This window comes from Liolophura sinensis, chromosome 2, assembly GCF_032854445.1.
Source record: "Liolophura sinensis isolate JHLJ2023 chromosome 2, CUHK_Ljap_v2, whole genome shotgun sequence".
Lineage (NCBI taxonomy): Eukaryota > Metazoa > Mollusca > Polyplacophora > Chitonida > Chitonidae > Liolophura > Liolophura sinensis.
Window position 1 is genome coordinate 27,572,694 of NC_088296.1, and position 22,660 is coordinate 27,595,353.

At 41.5% G+C, this 22,660-nt stretch overlaps 1 protein-coding gene across 1 annotated transcript; it reads right to left on the reverse strand.

Annotated features, from left to right (window-relative positions):
* Nucleotides 1-8,825: 8,825 nt before the first annotated feature.
* Nucleotides 8,826-20,741, reverse strand: LOC135462827 (carboxylesterase 1E-like). The gene is made up of 3 exons (XM_064740108.1): nucleotides 20,592-20,741; nucleotides 11,536-13,071; nucleotides 8,826-10,237 (listed from the first exon to the last, which is right to left on the reverse strand). Exons 2-3 carry the CDS (start codon nucleotides 13,050-13,052, stop codon nucleotides 9,922-9,924), a joined length of 1,833 nt encoding a protein of 610 aa, XP_064596178.1. The 5' UTR covers nucleotides 13,053-13,071; nucleotides 20,592-20,741; the 3' UTR covers nucleotides 8,826-9,921.
* Nucleotides 20,742-22,660: the final 1,919 nt, after the last annotated feature.

Sequence of the window (22,660 nt, forward strand, 5' to 3'; positions counted from 1 at the left end):
TGTCAATATGACCGCTTCTTAGGTACGAAACTAAACACGACGATAGCTCTGTAGGATGGTTTCAAACTTCTAACGGAGCTATGCAATGTTTGTATAACCGCAGTTTCGTCCTGAGGGTACAAATGGGGGGTACCCACTGAATAAATACTATGGACAAAGTCATTATAATATAGGCCAATCCTACTATCCCTCCCTAATAGATTTTTCAAAAATAAAACAAAATGATATAAAATGACTCGCAAGATCCTTTTGTTTTAAGACTTAAATAAAAATACAAAAGAAACTACCGCCAATACAGGTATATACTATTTCAAACTTCCACCTTTAATCAACGGAAGGACATATTTTTAACTTGTTTTGAACAAACCTCCCCCCCCCGTCAACACTCCACTCCCACGAAAACCCTGCCAGTATGTGTAAAATTTATGAGAATGGATGAAGCCCCTGTCGAATAAATTAGTTGATAGCTTTGTCTATTTATTCCACATTTTCGTGTGTAATGCATTGAATTCATACTGCACGAAACTGTGCAGCGCATATTGGAGGACGGAAAATCGAATTCAGTTGGTCGTCAGCAACTATAACCAACGCTAATACTTGTATATTAGTATCAAGCACACCTGATTTACTGTACAATAAAGCAACACTTTCTTTCTCCCCCCCCCCCCCCCCCGCTATCCCTGGACGTAGCACTGGGTTACAGGGTACATTGTAGGTAAGTTACTATGGGAACATTGTTGTAACAATCTTTGTGTATCTAAAATATGTATGCAATGTTCCAATATTACAGTTGTGCCGAAACACCAGTCACCTTCAGCACTCAGTTTCTTTTCATTGGCACGATGACCAATGTTTTCAGGAGGATGGACTGTATGTGTGTGGACTGAAGATAATATTTCATGTAGAGCTGGAGCTAGAATGGAACACTATAACTAAACCTGGAATACCTTCAAATAATGAAATTTACTCTTTTTGATACCTCCTAATAAAGGTGATTTCATTATGAATACACGATAGGAATAAAAAGAAAGAGAAACTCTTTTTCATAATGTGACATATATATAATACTTTGCATGTAATACACACAAATTAACATCTTTGTTATGCGAACCCTCGAAATATCCCAGAAGCTTCTGTGAAGTATTTAATTTTATCTCAGTATTTAAACACGCACAAAGCCATTACCCGAATAAATGCCAAAATCTGCCTTTCTGAGGACATGTAATTATCTTCCTGGTCACACCAGTCACAGGTTGGAACTCATTAATTCATTAACTCTGAACAGATACTTATTACATGGACAAACAGAGAGCAAAATCTTGAATTGCATTGATTTCGCTTTGTTGTTTACACCAATTTCATGAGATTTTTGTCATCTGGAGAATGAAAATTGTCTGGGACACGTTTAATAACGTTTTCTACAGAAATATGATCCAAAAAGTTTATACATGAATAGTCTGTTACATGTATTTTATTACAATCCATTCTACTGTCTCGGATGTACGCCTCACCAGAATTTGTGTTTGGCCTTTTACCGGCAACAAAGGGGTGACCTGAGACATTTTTCAAAATAGTAGTTTCCAGAGTTTTCCAAAAGTTTATAGCTGTCGTATGTTACTGGGATACCACTTTGCCGACCAAGTATGTAATTATTTATTTCATTGGTGTTTTACGCCGTACTTAAGAATATTTCATTTATACGATAGTGGCCAGTATTATGGTGGGAGGAAACTGGAAACTCACGACCATCCACAGGTAGCTTTGAGACATTACCACATACAGCCGGAGAGGAAGCCAGAATGACCTGGAATTGAACTCACCGTGACCGTATCGGCGAGAGGTTCCTGGGTCATTGCGGTGCCCTAGCGCGCTAACCAACTGAGCCACGGAGGGCCCTGCTGACCAAATAAATTAAAGGGTTTAAAAGTGCCCGTTTCATCAAACAAATCTTGAATATACATAATCTCAGCTTCTCGCTAGAGTGCGTCATAACTAGGTTTTCTTCCTTTCAAACTGGGCTTATTGTTCCAAACAATTTGATCATAAAATGGAACGACTTCCGGTTGTATTTCTTTCCAAAACTTAAGGACACTACAGTGAAAACCCGTAAGGATTTTGCTGAGTGTTTTTGGTATTATAATTACAGTGAAGTAGAAAACTTAACCCATCTAGCCCCTTGAATAGTTCAGATGGAATCAGTTTCCATAAACTTTCCGCATCATTAAAATACCGTCTTAGTCAAACTTTAGTGTTTTGTTTTTCATTAATATAAAATCCCGAGAATTCAGATCTCCCTCAAACGTATCTTTAGACATCACACTTATTTCAACTTTGTCGTTTTTATAATTCCATATAAATTTATATAACCCAGAGCTAATTATTTTGCAGTACCGTGTTTTTAATGGAAGCCCCACTGGCCAAATAAACCATTCTTGAGATGCCTTCTGCCTTTGAAACTTCCAGACGAAATTTCTTGTTTTTAATTTCTTTATATATTTGGATCTAAATTTTCTTTATGCAGTTTTTAAGATCTCGGATAATTGTAATACCCAGAAACGTTGTTGAGTCCATCACCGATATGTTGTACGTATTGTTTGTAAAACATCTTTGCTATGTTTAATCTTAAGAAGTTTAGTCTTTTCTAAATTAATTTTTAATCCGCTCAGTAGCTCTCATGCAATGTTGGAGTTGAGCCATCGGCAAAATACATGCCCTTTACTTCTTTTCCATAAACGTCTATAACCTTCACAGTCTGCATATCCCTTAATTTAAAGTTTACTACTTCAGTACACAAAATAAATAAATATGCATGGGGGCAAAGGGGAGCCATGTTTTAGCCCCGGGGAATTTGAGAACCACCTTGTAGATCCATATCTTTATTTATTTTTTATTTATTTGATTGGTGTTTCACGCCGTACTCGTGAATATTTCACTTATATGGTGAAGCATTGTTGTGGGAGGAAACCCACGACCATCCGAAGGTTGCCTGAACACCTTCCCACTTACGGCCGGAGGGGAAACCAGCGTTAACTGGACAAACTCACAGCGACCGCATGGGTGAGAGGGTCATTACGATGCCCTAGCGCGCTAACTAACTGAGCCACGGAGGCCCCGTATACCTTTATTGAAGGCACAGCTGAACGTATCCGTATAAAATAGATTTATCCACTTTGATATGTTTTTTTCCAAATTTAAACCATTGAAGAACTTTATACAGGAAAGAGTATTCACCAGACTCAAAAGCCTTCTCAAAGTCAAGAAAAAGCACAAGGCCATCATCCTCACGCGTGGTTATCCAGCGAATCAAGAAGAAAACTTATGTGTTCTGCTATGTATCGACCACGCGCAAATCCGGTTTGCGATATTATATTAGTAAGCACCATTTTTATTCCATTAGCTAATAATATTGAAAAAAAAAAAATTATAATTCGAATTCAACACTGCCATTGGCCGCCAGTGTTTAATCAGTTCTGGATCTTTCCGTGGTTTTCCAATTAAAGTTATTCACCCTCGTCTTCGCTGAAGTCCTAGCTTCCCAGCACTGAGTGAATGACCGAAGGGTTTCAGAAGAAAAGGCTTACTGTTACCCCCAAAATGTTGATAAAATTCATGTGACAAACCGTCACAACCGGCCCGGATAGCACAGTTGGTAGAGCGTCCGCTTCGGGACCGGTAGATCCAGGATCAATCCTTGGTCGAGTCACACCTAAGACTTTAAAGGAGGAAGTTGTAACTTCCTCGCTTGGCGTTCAGCATGAAGGGGATAGTGCAACGACTGGTTGACCCGTATCAGTATAATGGCTCGGGCGGGGCGGCTTACTTGCCTTCGGTAAGTCGTCTCAGTGATGCAGCACTAAATAAAAGAGCGGTGGAAATCCGTCCTGCAACAAGGAGGCACATTACACGTGCATGCACCCTAATGATTCCTTCGTCGTCATATGACTGAAAAATTGTTGAGTACGACGTTAAACCCCAAGCACTCACTCACTCGCACTCACTCACAAACCGTCACACCCTCGTGATACTTAGCCACGTCATCAGATTCATGTTCTGTAAAAGAACAGTCCAGTACATTTTGTTCAGCATCTGACAAGGAATAAATTATCGAAGATTCCCTCTAAGTTGAACATGGGGTCTTGTTTTGACGTGTATAACGCAGAATAAAACTTGAGAATCTCAGTGATAATTTCATCCGGCGATTCTGTTGTTCTTCAGTCGGCATAAACAAGTTTTGTTATTCGCTCTTTGTCTCACAAACCCTTTTTTCTAAATTTGAAAAAAATAATTGGTTGATTTTTTCTCCCTGCTCTGACCAAGCATTATATAGAGTTCCTTGAGTTTTGTATTCATATATGTTCTCAAGCACAATAAAGCACACTCAGTATTTTTCTACCTTTTAGAGTTATCTCCCCTGAAACCGATTTGCCATTAATAATCGGCCTCATTTATAATCTAATCCATCTTAACCCGAGGTTATGTCCGGTACGTTGGATATATATAATAGTTGTAATCGAAGGGCAACTGACGCACATATTTTGAGTGAGTGAGTGAGTGAGTGAGTGAGTGAGTGTTTGGGGTTTAACGTCGTACTTAGCAGTTTTTCAGTCATATGACGACAAAGGAATTCTTAGAGTGCATGTAATTTGCCCCCTTATTGCAGGACAGATTTCCACCTCTCTTTTATCTAGTGTTGCCTCACTAAGATGCTTTACCGAAGGCAAGCAAGCCCTGGATCTACCGCTTCCAAAGCGGACGCTCTACCAACTGTGCTATCGGGGCCGGTACACATGTTTTGATTATCGCTAGCTTGTAAAGACATATATATTTACATATATACTGATTTCAACCATTCGCCTAGAATATACCTTGCGCCTCTTGTGTATTATTGCATGAAGTTGGGATTGTCTTTCTGCATTTTGTCTTTGTATACGACCTCTATCTCTATCTGATGACAGGTTTGGTTACTCTCGTCAATGTTGTTCAGTTTATCGGCATGCCCTATTTGATTAAATATTTTACAACACATATAGCACGCATTTCAAATAAATTTAAAGTTTAAAGTCGTAGTTTTTCAGTCATCTGACGTCGAGTAGTCATTAGCTATGTGTACATACTAATGTGCTGCTGCCAATGAAGCATCATGTCGAAGACACCAAGCATGACACCTAACCCAGACACATTATACTGACACCGGGCCAAGGACACCTGGGTCCGATTCCACAAATCCATTTCTGACTTAAGTCAAAATCTGAAATACGATCTCAAAGCTTATTTGGGGATTTTAGAAATTAAAATTTTGTTACTCTCATCAATGTTATTTTAAGACTAATGTGTCAAAATTTCAACTTCCAGTATACCTAAAACTATGTATCGTATAGAGATTTTGGATTTTGACTTTGTGGAATCTGCCCCTGTTTCCTTGTTCTAACCTCTCAGTGCTGAGCGCCAAGCGAGACAGCAACAAGTACCATTTTTAAGGTCTTTGGTACGACCCGACCAGGTTTGATTCCGGGTCTCCCAACTTCTAGGCGGACGCTCTAATCATTATGCCACCGAAGGAGTTGTTATAATAATGAACAAGTAAATAATGAAAGTAAATAATGACGCCAAAGATTGCGATTAACATGTTAACAAATACAACGATACGCGTAAATGTACCAGTGACTGTTAAGATAGTGAAACTATCCTAGCGGGATATAAATGCGTTCATATATTAATAGAATAAACCACTGACCTTCGGCAGGTATGTGACAAACCTGCTTACCCATGGCCTGTCTCTGTAAAATATGCTTAAAACAGACAAAGCTGGGTTAGGTAAACTTACACTGCTCCCATAGCTATGCTAAAATCAATTAGCACGTTTGTAATAAACATCAGTGATGAGGTTAGAGAGAACAAGGTGATCACTACACTGACACTGACGTAACCGAACATGGGTAAGACGAAGCCGCCCTAGTGTGAACGATACATGTCCGAGATCGCTCCGCCAGTAAATATAACAACAAACATGATAAAGACGGCGTATAACAAGCCTGACATGCCTACTGATTGTACATGTTAGCACAGTCCATTAGCAACAACAACTCACTTGTTGACGCCATTTTGCCATGTTATAGCTATTTAGAGTGACGTCACAAAATCCAGGAGCTCTCTCGTACCATCGGTATTAAACGGCATGGCCTGTGCTTTGGCATGACGTCTCAGCGATTTAGCGGCATGGTCTGTGCTTTGGCATGACGCCTCATCGGTTTAGCGGCATGGTCTGTTCTTGGTATGATGTCTCAGCGATTTAACGGCATGGTCTGTTCTTGGTATGATGTCTCAGCGATTTAACGGCATGGTCTTTACTTGGTATGACGTCTCAGCGATTTAGGGGCATGGTCTGTGTTTCGGCATGACACCTCAGCGATTTAGCGGCATGGTCTGAACTTGGATGATGTCTCAGCGGTTTACGGGCATGGTCTGTACTTGGATGATGTCTCAGCGATTTAGCGGCATGGTCGGTGCTTGGCAAGACGCCTCATCGGTTTAGCGGCATGGTCTTGCCCCACCAGAGAAGATACAGTATATGCACACTCACTTCAAATTTAATTGCTGCCATGCGATTGCAAAATTGTTAATCTGAACTTGGAAAGACAAATCCTTTTATCAGCCGTCAACCAAAGGGATTGTCTATAATCCATAACGAATTGTAGACCATACCATCACTAACATGCCGCCTCCTTCAATCTAAGTGTCGAAACAGACATTCCTGTACCAGCCATCAACCGAATGGACATTCCAGGTCAGTAATCGCTGGGCTAATTCCAAAACGCCGTTTAACACAAACAACCAGAGTACTAACAAAGTACATTTATTGCGAAATTAAGACGTAAGGTCGATTGACTTCCACCGATGGGTAAGGTCACTTGACACCCACCGATGGGTAAGGTCACTTGACACCCACCGATGGGTAAGACCACTTGACTTCCACCGATGGGGAAGAGCTCTGGACTCCCAGCAATGGGTAAAACCACTTGACTCTAACCGATGGGTAAGAGCACTTGACTCCCACCGATGGGTAAGGGCACTTGACACCCACCGATGGGTAAGACTACTTGACTCCCACCGATGGGTAAGACCATTTGACTCCCTGACATACACACATACATACATACAAACATACATATAAACACACATACATACACACATACACACACACACACGCACGCACGCACGCACGCACGCACGCACGCACGCACGCACGCACGCACGCACGCACGCACACACACACACACACACACACACACACACACACACACACATACATACATACACACATACATACAAACATACATACATACATACATACATACATACATACATACACACACACACACACACACACACATACATACATACTTACATACATACATACATACATACTAGCAGAGAGCTAAGTCACACCATACGCTTGGGTCAGTTGTTATACTGTTAAGTATAAATATGCAGAAGTAACAAGACACGTAATGTTTCAGATGCACTAGTGTGGCATCTCAGAGCTACACTTCATATGATTCTCAGCTCCCAACTCCAGTTTGTTGTATGAAATAAATATCACACAGGAAAAGACAAAAGTCTTGGGGACAATCTACACGCTGGATCTATTCTCTCGCTAGTTGGATTCCTCAATGAACTCAGCAGTCTTTGGCGTTTTCCGTACCTATTCATGAGAAATGCAGGGGGTAAGCACACGTTACCTAATTAATCGTCTTCACAGGGGAAAAGTTCAAATGTCTGTCAGGTCTGAAACTGGTCACGTGCCTTAATCAGAATGGTATATGTACATGCGTACATATTATACGTTTTGTTTGTCAAACGGCTGAGGGTCACATGTTGTAAGTCACGTGTGCAGCATAATAAATAATGGTTAGCTACCAGAGTGTGATTATATTTGTTTAGCTGTCAAGACCAAGTCAAAATTACATTTTCGACCAACTCAGACAGCGTGCAATGGAACATTGGCAAATATTAGTTGTAAGTCTTGCACTGATCTTACGTCGTGGGGGGATATGATAGAAACTTATATGGTGATATGGTGATGTTGCTGGCGGTTTCTACAAGGCCGTCCGATTGGTCGGAGGTGATACATGTACAAACACATTTCAGATAGAAACGCGGTAAACAGTCAGTCACACCGAGCCCGTGTCCATCTGTCATACGATTTTGTGATCGATAGAGTCAGAGGTTATCGCCCGCCAATGTTGATCGTATGTGCGGTCGTTGATTGCAACCAGGGGTCGATTACCTATCTAGATAAAAACAGTTCTAATCACCACCCTGTTAGTTGTTTTCATTCAAATTTCAAAGAAAATTAAAGAGGAGGGGTGTGTACCGCCCAGCGTGATAAACGTTGGAAATCATCACACAGTCAAACACATTGACACTTCGGTACTACAGGCATTTGTCTGCTCACAAAACTTGTCTCCACTGCTTACGTTTAATGCGCGCATATCAGACCAGCATTCTTTCCACCATGGAATATCCCGCCATTGTAGCAGAGAGTAGTGGCCCTTATTCGTTTGGGGCACATATCAGGACTCCACAAGCTTAGCCGATGAAGATAGGAGAGTGCGCCATTATAAACAACAATCACGCGAAGATTGGAAAACAAATATTGAGAAGATTTCGCTGGATTCGAACACGCGAACTGATAGGTTACAATGCCAGGCCTAATAATCGCGGCGAGGCAACACTTTAACCGGCTGAAACAGCGAAGGCCCTTGTAATTGTTAAAACGCCGTAATAAATAAAAATACAAACTAGTCATCAATAATAAAGGATTCTTGGGATTTTTATTCCTTCTGTTAAATAAACATGCGTAAAAAGAATATCATAGAGATTCGTCAAGTTTTGCTCAAGATGTTTTTTTTTCTATACCTTAAAACGAAACATGAGCTATAAGAGATTACTTTCTGCAAAATAACGAAACCATGAATATATATAAAACATGACAAAATATTCAAAAGAATTTTTTAAATTTTCATTATGCCGTTTAAAAATATAGATATATAAAACTATAGGTATATAATACTATAGATATGCAAAACATTGATGAGCAAGTTTAAGAGTAAATGTACGAGCGTAAGGGTACGAGGCGGTGATTAAAGTCGCTTGATAGCTCTTTTTGAAGAGAGTTCATGGGCCATGACAACAAAGCCATTTTTGAGGTCAAAATTTAAAACTTTGACGTAAGTCTAAATTTAAAACTTTGACCTGTGCCTAAATTCAAATCTCATTGTCTTATGTGGTTCATAGCTGAAGACGTTCAAATTTGTCTAACATAACGTTTCCTAGTTGTTACCAATTTTAACTCATAGGTTTCTAATTAAAGCTGTTAAATCAAAGATCTGGTGCATTGGTATTCAAAGTTGGAAGAACTTTTGACACAAATGTTTCAAGATAACACTGAGATGAACTTTTATCTCTAAAATCGTTGTTCAAATTTGACAAGTAGGAAATGGCTTGGTTTAATCAGCTGCGCCATAGTTATGCAACAGGGCGTCAAAATTGTGATTTTTTTTTTTCACGATTGGGTATGGAACACATTCTTGTACACAATGTAATATACGCTAATGCATATAATAAAAATGAAAGATTATGAAGTCATCGGAGATCATCATTATCAGAAGGTATAGCCCGTTTCAGAACTTAAAAATTATATTAATGCATATAATTTTCTTCAAAGAAGAAAAATCACCCCAAAACTCTAAAGTGAATATATTCTGGATAAATTTTCAGTTAGAATCATTTGCTTTAAGGCAAATACAGTTTTAAATTGAGTGAGTTTTGAATGCTTGAATCTTAGGCCATGTCGTAGATTTGAGTACATATAATTAAAACTTTAAGAACATGCGTAGACAAACTAAATCAGACCCATGTCTATATTAAAGAATATAAGGCCAACGCCAGAAGACAGGCACATGGCATTGCACCCGTAAGTGCGCTAGCCGCGTTGACCGGTTTACACTTTTCCTTTTCTTTTTCTTCTAATTCCTTCAATTCTTTCTTAAAATCCTCAATGGATTTTATCTGCGCCGGTACCAGCTCCTCCCAGAATGCCACTCGCCGACCATACGGGAAGGTGGATGTTGAATTAGGTGACATGTTGACCTCGAGCTGAACGAATTTTTCCATCTCTGTGTCGAATGTCGGCCATGTTGTTCGGATGTAACCATTGCTGGGATAGTTCGGGCTCCTGTAGAAAATAAATATGAAAAAATACAAGTTTTTACTTTCATGGAAAGGACAACACTGTACATCAGAGGGCCATATATTATGCACAGCCTCCAAAAGAGGAAATCATGCAAACAGGTGTACAGACCGCGATAGCTTATATTGGTAGATCTAGGGTCAGTCCTGGGTCGGGTCACATCTAAGAAGAACTGTAGCTTCCTCGCTTAATTGGCGTTCAATACTAAGGGGATACTGTAAAAACTGGTTGTCCCGTATTTCAGTATAATGGCTCGGGTGGGGCGGCTTACTTGCCATTGGTAAGTGGTATCAGCAAAGCATCACTAGACAAAAAAAGAGGTGGAAATCCGTTCTGCAGCAAGGAGGCACATTACATGCACTCTGAGGATTCCTTAGCTGTCGTATGACTGGAAAATTGTGAAGACGCAAAACATGTTCCATGTGAGTGTAGGAAATCAGTATTTAAATTGTGTACCATAGTAGTCTCTATATGTTGTGGATAAGCCAGATATGTATATGCCACATGATTGCAACTGTTCATATATCCTCAGTGGCAAGGAAATGTAACACACTGAATATACAGCTATTATCCTCGAGATTTATCAGTTAGTTGATAATAAAGCAAACTGTGAACTCATTTGCTGAAATACACCACACTCAGTGTGACACATGCTTATTGTTCAGTAGTGTACATTTCGCTACATCTTACAAATGTCATGAATGTATGATGGTACACAGTGTGACATTAACAAGCGATTACACAGAATTTTACACAAAGTTCGCCCGGTATCCCATGATGGTACACAATGTCACACAAACACATGTGGAGACAGAACTTACCCAGAGTTAGCGAAGTCCGCCCAGTATCCCATGATGGTACACAATGTCACACAAACACTTGTGTAGACAGAACTTACCCAGAGTTAGCGAAGTCCGCCCAGTATCCCATGATGGTACACAATGTTACACAAACACATGTGGAGACAGAACTTACCCAGAGTTAGCGAAGTGCGCCCAGTACTCCATGATGGTACACAATGTCACACAAACACTTGTGTAGACAGAACTTACCCAGAGTTAGCGAAGTGCGCCCAGTATTCTATGACGGTACACAATGTCACACAAACACTGGTGTAGACAGAACTTACCCAGAGTTAGCGAAGTGCGCCCAGTACTCTATGATGGTACACAATGTCACACAAACGCTTGTGTAGACAGAACTTACCCAGATTTAGCTATCTTCGCCCAGTATTCCATGATGGTATACATTGCAAAACCTAATACTAAAAACAGTTTTCTTACCCAGCTTTGGCAAAATTCGTCCAGTATTCCATGACGGTACGAGATAATATTTCCTCCTCTGCAGTCCCGTTGAAAAGCAATGTTGTGTAACCGAAAACATAAGGAATGTCTTCCGCATGGGTGGGGCCATCGGTCCAGGGATAGACAGGTATCCAAGAGCCTTTGTGGAGGAACTGATAAAAAAAGGTTTTTCCCGATTCACCAGCGTCTTGCCCAGAAGTCATTGCGCCTGCGTGGATGCGCGCTGTTTGAACAATATCCGCCACAAAGCTCATATCCCCACTAAGCTGAGCGGCCATCCGGGTATTTCCGAAAGGATCGTCTCTATTTTCCCAATCGGTATACTGATACCTCATCGTGGGAAGAAGTTTTTCGATGACATCTTTGTCTTTGGTTACGTAAAGCTTCAGAATTTTCCGTATTCTTTGCTCTAAGTCTTCGTTTGTTATAATGGCCGCCGAGATATTGCTTACCACGCCAAAAAACTGCCCCGTCAGCTCAAAAGTGACCGAAAACTCTCCTTCTTCCTTCATTATTCCAATCATCAGATCTAACGAACGAAACCTCTTAATGGACTCAGAGGATTCGGGGTTTTTAACCATGTCCAATGGGTTCTCTGGAAAAACGTCTCCTCTGTAGGAAGGACTCCACCCACCCAAAGATTCGTCCATGAGCTGCAATGCTTGAGCGGCTATCAAGTCCTGGAATGGTTTCTCCCTTAAACAGGTCACCATGGCGCCAGTTTCTGTGGGACATCCTGTTTTGACGGCAAGGTCTTTGGCGATCTTCAGAGGGTTTCTGTTGTGACTCCACGGTGCCCAGGCTGTCCCGCTTTGGGCGATTATTTTGCTAAACTTTCCGTGACACAGCGAAGAGATCGCCAGTTGGATCACGGAAGCAGATCCCGCGCTCTCGCCAAAAATGGTAACACTGCTGGAATTTCCGCCAAATTCTTCGATGTTGTCGCTAACCCATTCCAAGGCAGAACACTGGTCTCTCAGACCGAAGTTTCCGATGGAGTGTTCGTCCAAAGTGTCGAGGAATCCTAGTACGCCCAGGCGATAGTTGATGACAACAACGACGACACCGTTTTGAGCTGCCAGCCACACCCCGTTGTACGTCTTACTGTCGCCCCAGGTAAACCCTCCACCGTGTATCCAAACCATGACCGGCAGCTGGCTGGCTTTGGACGCTTGTAGCGGCCTGTAAACGTCTAGCCTTAAACAGTCTTCCGTCATGTTAGTGCTTGTAGTATTTGGTAGAAAACCCGTCTGCTGAGGACAGATAAACTCGTTACTAACGGCATTGAACACGCCGTTCATTCGGGATTTCCTGACCGGAGGCTTAAACCGAAGGTCCCCTTCTGGAGCCTCGGCGTAGGGAATTCCCAGGAAAGTTTCTATTCCAACATTTGTGATTTCTAGTCCCCTAACTTGTCCGACAGTTGTGTTGACGACAGAGGCGGACGCCTTCGCCATGGAAACAATGACGATGGCGGCAAGTAGCAGGATTTTCATGACTCTGATTTGGAAATATCTGTAGAAATGAGAAAAGATATAAAAATAAAAAGTAAAAACATATTAAAAGTCTGTTTTATACACAATGACAAACTGAGTTACACGAAGGCTATGATTGAGTCATTATTTAATTGATTGGTTGACGATTATTATCTATACAGATCACGGGAAAAACAAACAACATCTTGTAAATGATCGCATTAATTCAGTTTTACTGGTTGATTTGCCGAAAGATGGCCCAAACGGGAGGCGGGAGAACATTCAGTCCTTGACACATGGCCTGAGCTAGATTGTGTATGCAATCCACCATATCAGTACTATTACTGATGTGAGAGTCAAGGAAGTTCTGACGGATCCTAGCCTGCTAAATATACTTGATACTTGACAGAAAATACTTGGTTGTTCCTGTGGACAAAGCCCTTAATAATATTATATTTGTCTGAAAGAATGATTTCTATCAGGTTCTTATGGGGGAGCTGAGTATCACCACTACCACAACATCAACGTACTGAGTATCACCACTGCCACAACATCAACGTACTGAGTATCACCACTGCCACAACATCAACGTACTGAGTATCACCACTGCCACAACATCAACGTACTGAATATCACCACTGCCACAAAACGTACTGAGTATCACCACTGCCACAACATCAACGTACTGAGTATCACCACTGCCACAACATCAACGTACTGAGTATCACCACTGCCACAACATCAACGTACTGAGTATCACCACTGCCGCAACATCAACGTACTGAGTATCACCACTGCCGCAACATCAACGTACTGAGTATCACCACTGCCACAACATCAACGTACTGAGTATCACCACTGCCGCAACATCAGCGTACTCAATAACGATCTATACTCTGGAGGAACTATTTAAAAAGCATCAGCCCTTTCTCAAAACAAAGGAGTATATCCAGACTTTCCTGTCACAACGACATACCATAACTTTACTGGATTCCAAAAATGCATAAATCCCCCTGCACAGCTCGCTTTATCGTGGGGTCAAAAAGCTGTTTAACCAAACTTGTGTCATTTTGGTAAAGATATAATTGTTGAATTGCAAAAAATTCAGGCGTCAACTATGTTTATTTATTTGATTGATGTTTCACGCCGTACTCAAGAATATTTCACTTATACGACCAGCATTATGGTGGGAGGAAACCAGGCAGAGCCTGGGGGAAACCCACGACCAGTCGCAGGTTGCTTCCAGACCTTCTCACGTACGGCCGGAGAGGAAGTCAGCATGAGCTGGACTTGAACTCACAGCGACTGCATTGGTGAGAGGCTTCTGGGTCATTACGATGCGCTAGCGCGCTGACCAACGGAGGCCCCCAGCGTCAACCATATGCGGATACTTAAAAACTAAACGTCTCACTGAAGCACCTGGTGTTCTAACACACATACCGTAAAAGGACATAACTACTTGGGATTTCACCACTCCATTTAATAGATAGAATTTCATCACTAATTGTTTCAATGTTTAATAAAACAGGCCAACGCTATATCAACGCCAAAGGTAGCAAAGCCTTCTTCAGTTCCACAACATAAAAAGGTTAGCATTCATTGGATTTTTCCATGTTCACTGAGTTGCTCGAATTTCTCATCATTATGAAATTCGGGGAAACCATGTATCAACCGTGTATGGGTACAAACTGTGTCCCATTTTGGCCGACTTATACCTGTTTTCATATAACGTGCGACTATATGCAGAAACTGTTAAAGGAGTAATCCTCACCAGGCCCGATCTTTCTCACTAAACGGTGTATTGATGATCTGTTGGCATTAAACAATCCGTATATAGCATAGTCTGTGAAAGATATTTACCCACCTTCGCTGGATTTAAAGGAAACCCGACTCTCCAGATGGTGTTTTATCTTAACGTATATGTGTACCAAGAACAAACGGTTTTTTCTCTTGCACACTTTACAACAAGAGGGATAGTTCCAGTTTGGACATTGTAAATTATCTTTACTTAGACAGCTACATACTGACGAGTCCTGCATATCGTGTCTACATATCTCGCCTTTTAGCATTTGTTAGATCCTGCATGTTGTGTGACGATTTCAATCAACGTTACAGGTTATGACTGCAAAAACTAGTGTGTACAAGGTTATTCCAAGGTTATTGAGTTTGAACTCAATCACTCCACGTTTCTAAAGTTAACAGTGAACGTCGTAAGTAAATATGGACAGAGCGTCCAGAATCTCCGCGTCACGCTCTGCTTGATAATTGTGTATAATTCCGCTTAAGCCGGTGTATACAGCAGGAGCATTATATTCATCGCATTGAGTTAGATCGCCACGTTGGATATATATGAACAGTTGCAATCAAAGCGCTACTGAGATACATACATAGTTATCAACAACTGATATTCTAGCGTACACAGTTTGAATACAGATTTCACTCAGTCGCCTAGATCATGCCTTGTATCTTTCCAACATCATCGGAAACTGTTGACCGCTTCTCTAGTTACTTTCTTAGTTCTTTGGTGGTTGGTGTTATACGTCGTTTAGGGAATTGGCATTGCGATTATTGACGTTACTGGTTGACGGCTGGTATACGAATGTCTGTTTGGACCCACAGATTACTTCATTAACTGATTAATTAATGTTTGATAAAGGGCTCCGAAATAGTCTGCTAAAACTTGCCGCAAAGCACTATAAAGAAGATTCCTTTGGGACTAGGCATAACTTTATGTGCTTGTATATCAAAAGGAAGAAATTCTGAAATAAAACCAGACTTTTCTCACTTGCGCAAGTCCGTAGACTGCCATTAAAACTGATGACGTCATGTAGTGACTATATAAATATTCTTACACATATCTGAACGTTGTGTAGCAACTGTTCACAAAGAAATGTTTTCTTTATACCCCCTCAACTAAGTTAGGATGAGGGAGAGAGGGATGTATACAGGAGTAGACCTATCTGTCCAGTTATCTGTAGACGCGATTTTGTCCATGCATCGTCTCCCAAATTAGTGCGTGGATCTTGATAAAACTTACCGTGCATCTTGCGTCTTATCTGAAGTCGAGCATGCTTAAGTTTAATGGCAATCCGGTAATTATTTTCATTACCCCATTTCGGAATTTGAGAAATAGCTCTTTTTCGTGTATTCCTGTTTTGCCCACATTTCCTATAGTACTGGGCCTATTTTCATGAAATTTGGCGTACAACTTCGCAATGATCTATACGCGTCCACACCAGTTGGGTTATTATTTTCACAATTACTCCCGCTCAGGTACATATTGCCATAATGGATTTTTCTGCACACAGATTTTGTCAGTGCAACTGCCGCTAAATCATTGTAACTATATTTTTCTGAAACTTTTATATATCTTTGATCTAATCTAATCTAAATCTAAATGACAGTGTGATCATTATATTTATTCGTGAGAATTTTGGGGAATGAAAGAGGAGTATTTCGGACATCCAGATTAAATGTTTTTGGTCAGAACTGTAGGCACTCAGTGCTTTGACGGCATTTACTCTAACACTCGCGTCTGTTTCATTAAAAGTAATTTAGAATAGGTGTTTGAAGAATTGGGAAGGAGCTTAACATTTGTGGACCTGAGAAGGCCATATAGGATTTATCCTTCGGAAACACGGTGACACAAGTGAAACAGATAAGACAGGTGAGACAGGTGAGACGGGTGAGACAGGAGAGACAGGTAAGACAGGTGAGACTGGTAAGACATGTGAGACAGGTAAGTCAGGTGAGACAGGTGAGACCTGGTAGGACAGGCGAGACAGGCAAGACAGGTGAGATAGGTGAGGGATATAAGGCAGGTGAAAAAGGGAAGACAGGTGAGGCAAGTGATTGGTAAATAAAGTGAACGATGTATGCCCAACAGTCTTGACCAGTTACATGATACGGTGGGAGTTTGTGCCACACTGAGGAATCACTGTTCGGGGAAAAGCCATTGGGTTCTGATGTTTGCTTGTTTCATTGGCGATTAACATGACATTAACATTATTTCTGTCATACCGCGATTGGGTGTCATTGTATCCAGACGCAGCCGATACCGACATGCTCACAATGCTGGGGACAACAGACATCACGACGCATGCATCACCCAGTCCCCGAAGTGCTCATAATGCTGGAGACACCAGACACCACGACGCATGCATCACCCAGTCACCGAAGTGCTCATAATGCTGGAGACACCAGGCACCACGACGCATGCATCACCCAGTCACGGACGTCCTCATCATGCTGGAGACACCAGACACCACGACGCATGCATCACCCAGTCACGGACGTGCTCATCATGCTGGAGACACCAGACACCACGACACATGCATCACCCAGTCACGGACGTGCTCATAATGCTGGAGACACCAGGCACCACGACGCATGCATCACCCAGTCACGGACGTCCTCATCATGCTGGAGACACCAGGCACCACGACGCATGCATCACCCAGTCACGGACGTCCTCATCATGCTGGAGACACCAGGCACCACGACGCATGCATCACCCAGTCACGGACGTCCTCATCATGCTGGAGACACCAGACACTACGACGCATGCATCACCCAGTCACGGACGTGCTCATCATGCTGGAGACACCAGACACCACGACACATGCATCACCCAGTCACGGACGTGCTAATAATGCTGGAGACACCAGGCACCACGACGCATGCATCACTCAGTCACCGACGTGCTCATCATGCTGGAGACACCAGACACCACGACGCATGCATCACCCAGTCACGGACGTGCTCATAATGCTGGAGACACCAGACACCACTACGCATGCGTCACCCAGTCACAGACCGACCAGTATACTTAGCCCGTTCCCTTCATGCAGATCTCCTCTCTTTGGTAACTCGGGTACAAGCTCCGTAGTCTTTTGTTTGTACCTTAATCTCATCACTGGTCCGCTTTCACTAATCGCGGAGGCGCCAATAGATACAAAACATTCACAATTTCTCGTAAAAATAAGTAAGCAACATAATCTTCGCCGGTTAACTAATTCGACATGTCGATCATCAGTAATTACCCCTAAATATACTGTGTCAAAATTGCAAACGCGTGACATAAAACATTGTTGTGCCTCGGCTCGATAGAATATATAAACTGACAATCGAATCTTATGGAAGGCGAATGCCGTGACAACTATGTCTCCCGAGGATGACATAAACATTCACTACACTAAAACACCGGCCCCGAGAGCACAATTGGTAGAGCCTCCGCTTCGGGGGCGGTAGATCTAGGACAACTCCTAGGGCCTTAAAAATGGGGAAGTTGACTCGCTGGACGGTCAGCATTATGGGGATACAGTGTAACGACTGGTTGACCCGTATCAGTATAATTGTTACTTGCCTTCGGTAAGTCGTCACAGTGAAGCAGCACTAGATAAAAGAGCGGAAGAAATCCGCCTTGTAACAAGAAGGCACATTACATACACTCTAAGGACTCATATGAATGAAAAATTGTTAAGTACGACGTTAAACCCCAAGCGCTCACTCACTCGTTAAACCAAATCAACATTTCGTCAAGCAGAACAAACATCGTTCAAACCATTACAAAGACATAACAGCCCACCCAATCACATTATACTGACACCGGGACAGCGTTTGATGTGTCCTTCAAATGTAGTTCGCGTTCTGTTATACTCGTCAGGCCTACACTGGTGTGGCTGACCGCTGTCTTTTGTTACACCAGGTCTGTTATCTGTCAACGAGGCAGCTTGAGGTCAGCCGTGTCAATAGTTAGACCTATAACGGACATGAAACCCAATTAACTGTAAAAAGCCGACGGGAAAATAAGTCAGAAACAAACAATGTTACAAGAGAGATAGTTTTGTCAGGTGGTTCTTATCATTTCTCGGTCGTGGTTGAGTTATTTTAAGTTATTCGTAGCCCCTGACCCTATCCCGTGACGTGACTCAGTTTGCACAATACAGGATGTTGAGGACATGTGTTTTGTTTCCGGCTATTTACTCATAAAAGGAGTGTTAGGTGTCATCTATATAGTGGACATGTATGAATCTTGAATTTTGTTTTTTCTTTGTTTCTATAGGATATTTTTTGTTCTAAAATTCAAATGTTAGGCTACGCCATAACAAAACGATGCTTTGATTACAATTTAAGGCGCTAAAACCGGAAATCCTTGTGAAAACTGAAATCCAACACTGCTGTCACATGTTCTCTGACACTGATGTTGTGAAATCCTCTAAGATATGGCCACACTTCTAAGTCAGAAAATGGTCAACTTTAACATAAACATATCTTTCATTATCATTATCAAATTTATAAACTTGAAAACGTCACAGTTAAATGTATAAATTAGATGAAACAAAACACACAGAAACACACAACATCTTTGCTTCGTTCAGTCTGTTAAACCGAATGGTTGTAGCAAAAGAAATGTTTACTGTTTCTTATTCGAGAATTTTTTTTTACAGAAATTAATTAGAATACAAGATGAATGATTAGTATCCGTGACTGCATGTACAGAAGTAGCGGGACATTGCGCAACTCTCACCCAGCTGCTCCATTCTGTTATTGCTCATCGGTCAGGGCTTAGGATCGCGAAGCTGTCTTAGCCTTAACTCAGACTTGACAATAGCACAGTTTACTGCGCTAATATTCTGACACTTCAGAGCTATATTCTAATCCTAAAACTTGTCGTAGGCATTCAAGACGGAAAAGAGACTTCAAATCTAAATTCAGGAATAACACCACAAATTAACTAAGACTAAGGTAATTTCGTGATCACTGGGACTTGGTGTTTCACGCCACGCAACGCTTTAAAAAACTGTTGTCAACAGAATTATCAGAATTAATATTGTAAAAGTTTTCTTAATGAAAATAACGTTCTACTCTTCTGTCTCAAGATGTGTAGTTCATCGTCCATTCCCGCCTTTATGATGACGATTTGTGGGCAAACAGGTGACGTAGTACTCATGTTATACACGTGAACAATGGCCGGTCCGATATGGGCCCTGTTTCGCCACTTGGCGGCAATAAGTACCGCATGTAGGTACGTATGTAAGTAAATAAGTATGTATGTATGCTTGGGGTTTTACGTCGTACTTAGCAATTTTTCATTCATATGACGGCGGGACGTCATTGGGTGTCTGTATATATAGGCCTACTGTGTTTTCTTATGGTAAGGTAAGTTCATACCGCCGAAGGGTTGTCGCCACTGAAGTATCATGCCTAAGACACCAGGGCCAAGTTGTTCCAAAGTGTATTAGCTAATACTTGTATTAAGTCATGTAGTATATTTAAGATTTTAACTAAATTCAGCATCCAATGCAGTTGTCCAAAATCAAAGTGTAAGAGTAGTAAATGAAGTTCATATTTCATATATTGTTACGTAATTATCTTTAGGCAAAGTACGAAATCCAATACTTGGCTTAAAATTAAATCTGATGTTAAGTCGTAAAACAGTTTGAACAACCGGCCCCAAACGTTATACATTATACCGGCACCGAGTCAGTAAGTTTTATAAGTTCATGAAAACCAAACAACTCAGTACATACATGTCAAACAAGTGAAACAGAAGTATACCTTGAGGATCCAGTGCAGATCTAGGGTTAGCTCTCATCCACTCCCCACCACTATTAAGTTTAAAACTTCGCTGTCTGTTTTTCAAACCGCTGTTACTGAGCACTTGGCGTCTATTCTCTCTCACTACTGCTCAGGAGACGGCTAGCACTGAATGAGTGAATCTCGTGCAATCCCACATGGTATATACCTCACGCCCTGCCCACCCCCTCCACACTCCACGCATGTGCACGCTCGCACCTATATCTGGGTCACATTGCATGGTGGCTTTTCAACGACTCTCCGCACAAACTAGTAAACACAACATATATTATTACCCCTACTGTACCATAAAAAATGTTTCAAATAACGAAAATAAACCATTACAACACAGGTAATGAAACACCCAGATACCTGGCGTTTACAGGTGAGATAATTACGTACATACATACATACATACATACCTACATACATACATATGGTACATAAATGAACATTTTCAGGTCAGTATTTAGGTCTGCACAGACTGAGGCGTCGGCTTAGGAACTGGGATCAGTGTAGAACAGGTACAGAGAATCCGCTAGCGTGACCCCGGCCAAGAACTTGTATACGGTTCACTGATCAGGCCACAGTCTGTGTGTACTGTACACAACATGTTTTTCACTGAAACGACTGTGACGTTTCGCTATCGTTGCCTTTACTGTCTAAACTGATTGTTTAACCATATTCACAGCTTCGCTTCCGTATTAATCCGTTTTTCTGAAGGTTAATTAAGCTTGGAAGAAACATGATTTCAGGTGACGTGTGGGTGTATGCGCAATTTTGAGTGTGTGATTGACTGAATACAAGGTTTAAATGATACATATTTATTTATTAGTTTGATTGATCTTTTTACGCCATACACAACGACATTTCACGTATATCGCTGCGGTTAGAATTATGGTAGGAGGTAACCGGGCAGAGCCGCGAGGAAACCAACGAGATTCCGATGTACGGCCGGAGAGAAAGCCAACATGAGCTGGGCCCGGACTCACAACAGCCGCATTGGTGAGAGGCTCCTGAACCATTATGCTCTACTAGCAGGCTAACCAGTTCGCCACGGACGTTCATTGACAGCCCAATATTATATCCATCATTTCGCGTGTACATAAATGCACTTTATAATAAAAGAGATACACCAGTCGACAGCAATGACAGCAAATATACAGAAAATACACTGTATATACGGAAAATACACTGTCTTCTCGGCAAAAAGACATTAAATACACGATATATACAGCAAATATACAGAAAATACACTGTATATACAGAAAATATACAGAAAATACACTGCATATACAGAAAAAATAGGAACACAATATTAATAATTTATTTGATGGTGTTTTACGCCGTATTCAAGGCTATTTCACTTATACGACGGCGTTTAGAATTATGATGGGAGGAAACCGGACCGAATATTACTAATATTACTGTTAAGGTATATTGAAATAATGGAGCACAAACTTCCGCGTATAGCTGATGTGACATTTGTCAGAAATGTACGCAATTGACGCAATCTCGGTTTTACACAACACAACAGCCAGTCTATTACAATGATCCTCAGAACACGTTGCATATACAAAAGCTATGAAGACAAAACACGAGCTAAATCTTCTCTAACTGCATGCTGTTGTAATCTTAGAAACTGGTACGAGCTAGAACATGCCGAACAATTCTCAAGAAGAAGTGTGCAAGATTATAAAAAGAAAACTAACCTTGCGTATCGCTTTCGAGCACAATATGTACACGGAACACTTCGGTGGTCTAATGGTACAAGCGTCCGCCTGGAAGTCGGCGTACCCCGGTATCAAAACCGCGTCGGGTCATACCAAGGACTTTAAAAGCGGTACTTGCTGCGGCCTCGTTCGGCTTAGCACCGAGAAATTAGAGTTAGGAACGTGACTGGATGTCATGCCTGGTGTCTTCGGCATAATGCGTCAGTGGCCGAACTTTGGGGGCACTTGCCATAAGAAGACACAATATATGTATATTCACCTTCTGTGATAACAGCCATCATCATTGTCTGACTGGTTTGGAGTAGCAAATAAAGGTGT

Bases quoted from the DNA above. Each gene is read 5' to 3' on its own strand.
- LOC135462827 (XM_064740108.1), bottom strand. From the start codon at position 13,052: ATGAAAATCCTGCTACTTGCCGCCATCGTCATTGTTTCCATGGCGAAG. The intron at 10,238-11,535 runs GTAAGAAAACTG...TATTTTCTACAG, and splicing joins ACGAATTTTGCCAAAGCTGG to GAGCCCGAACTATCCCAGCA.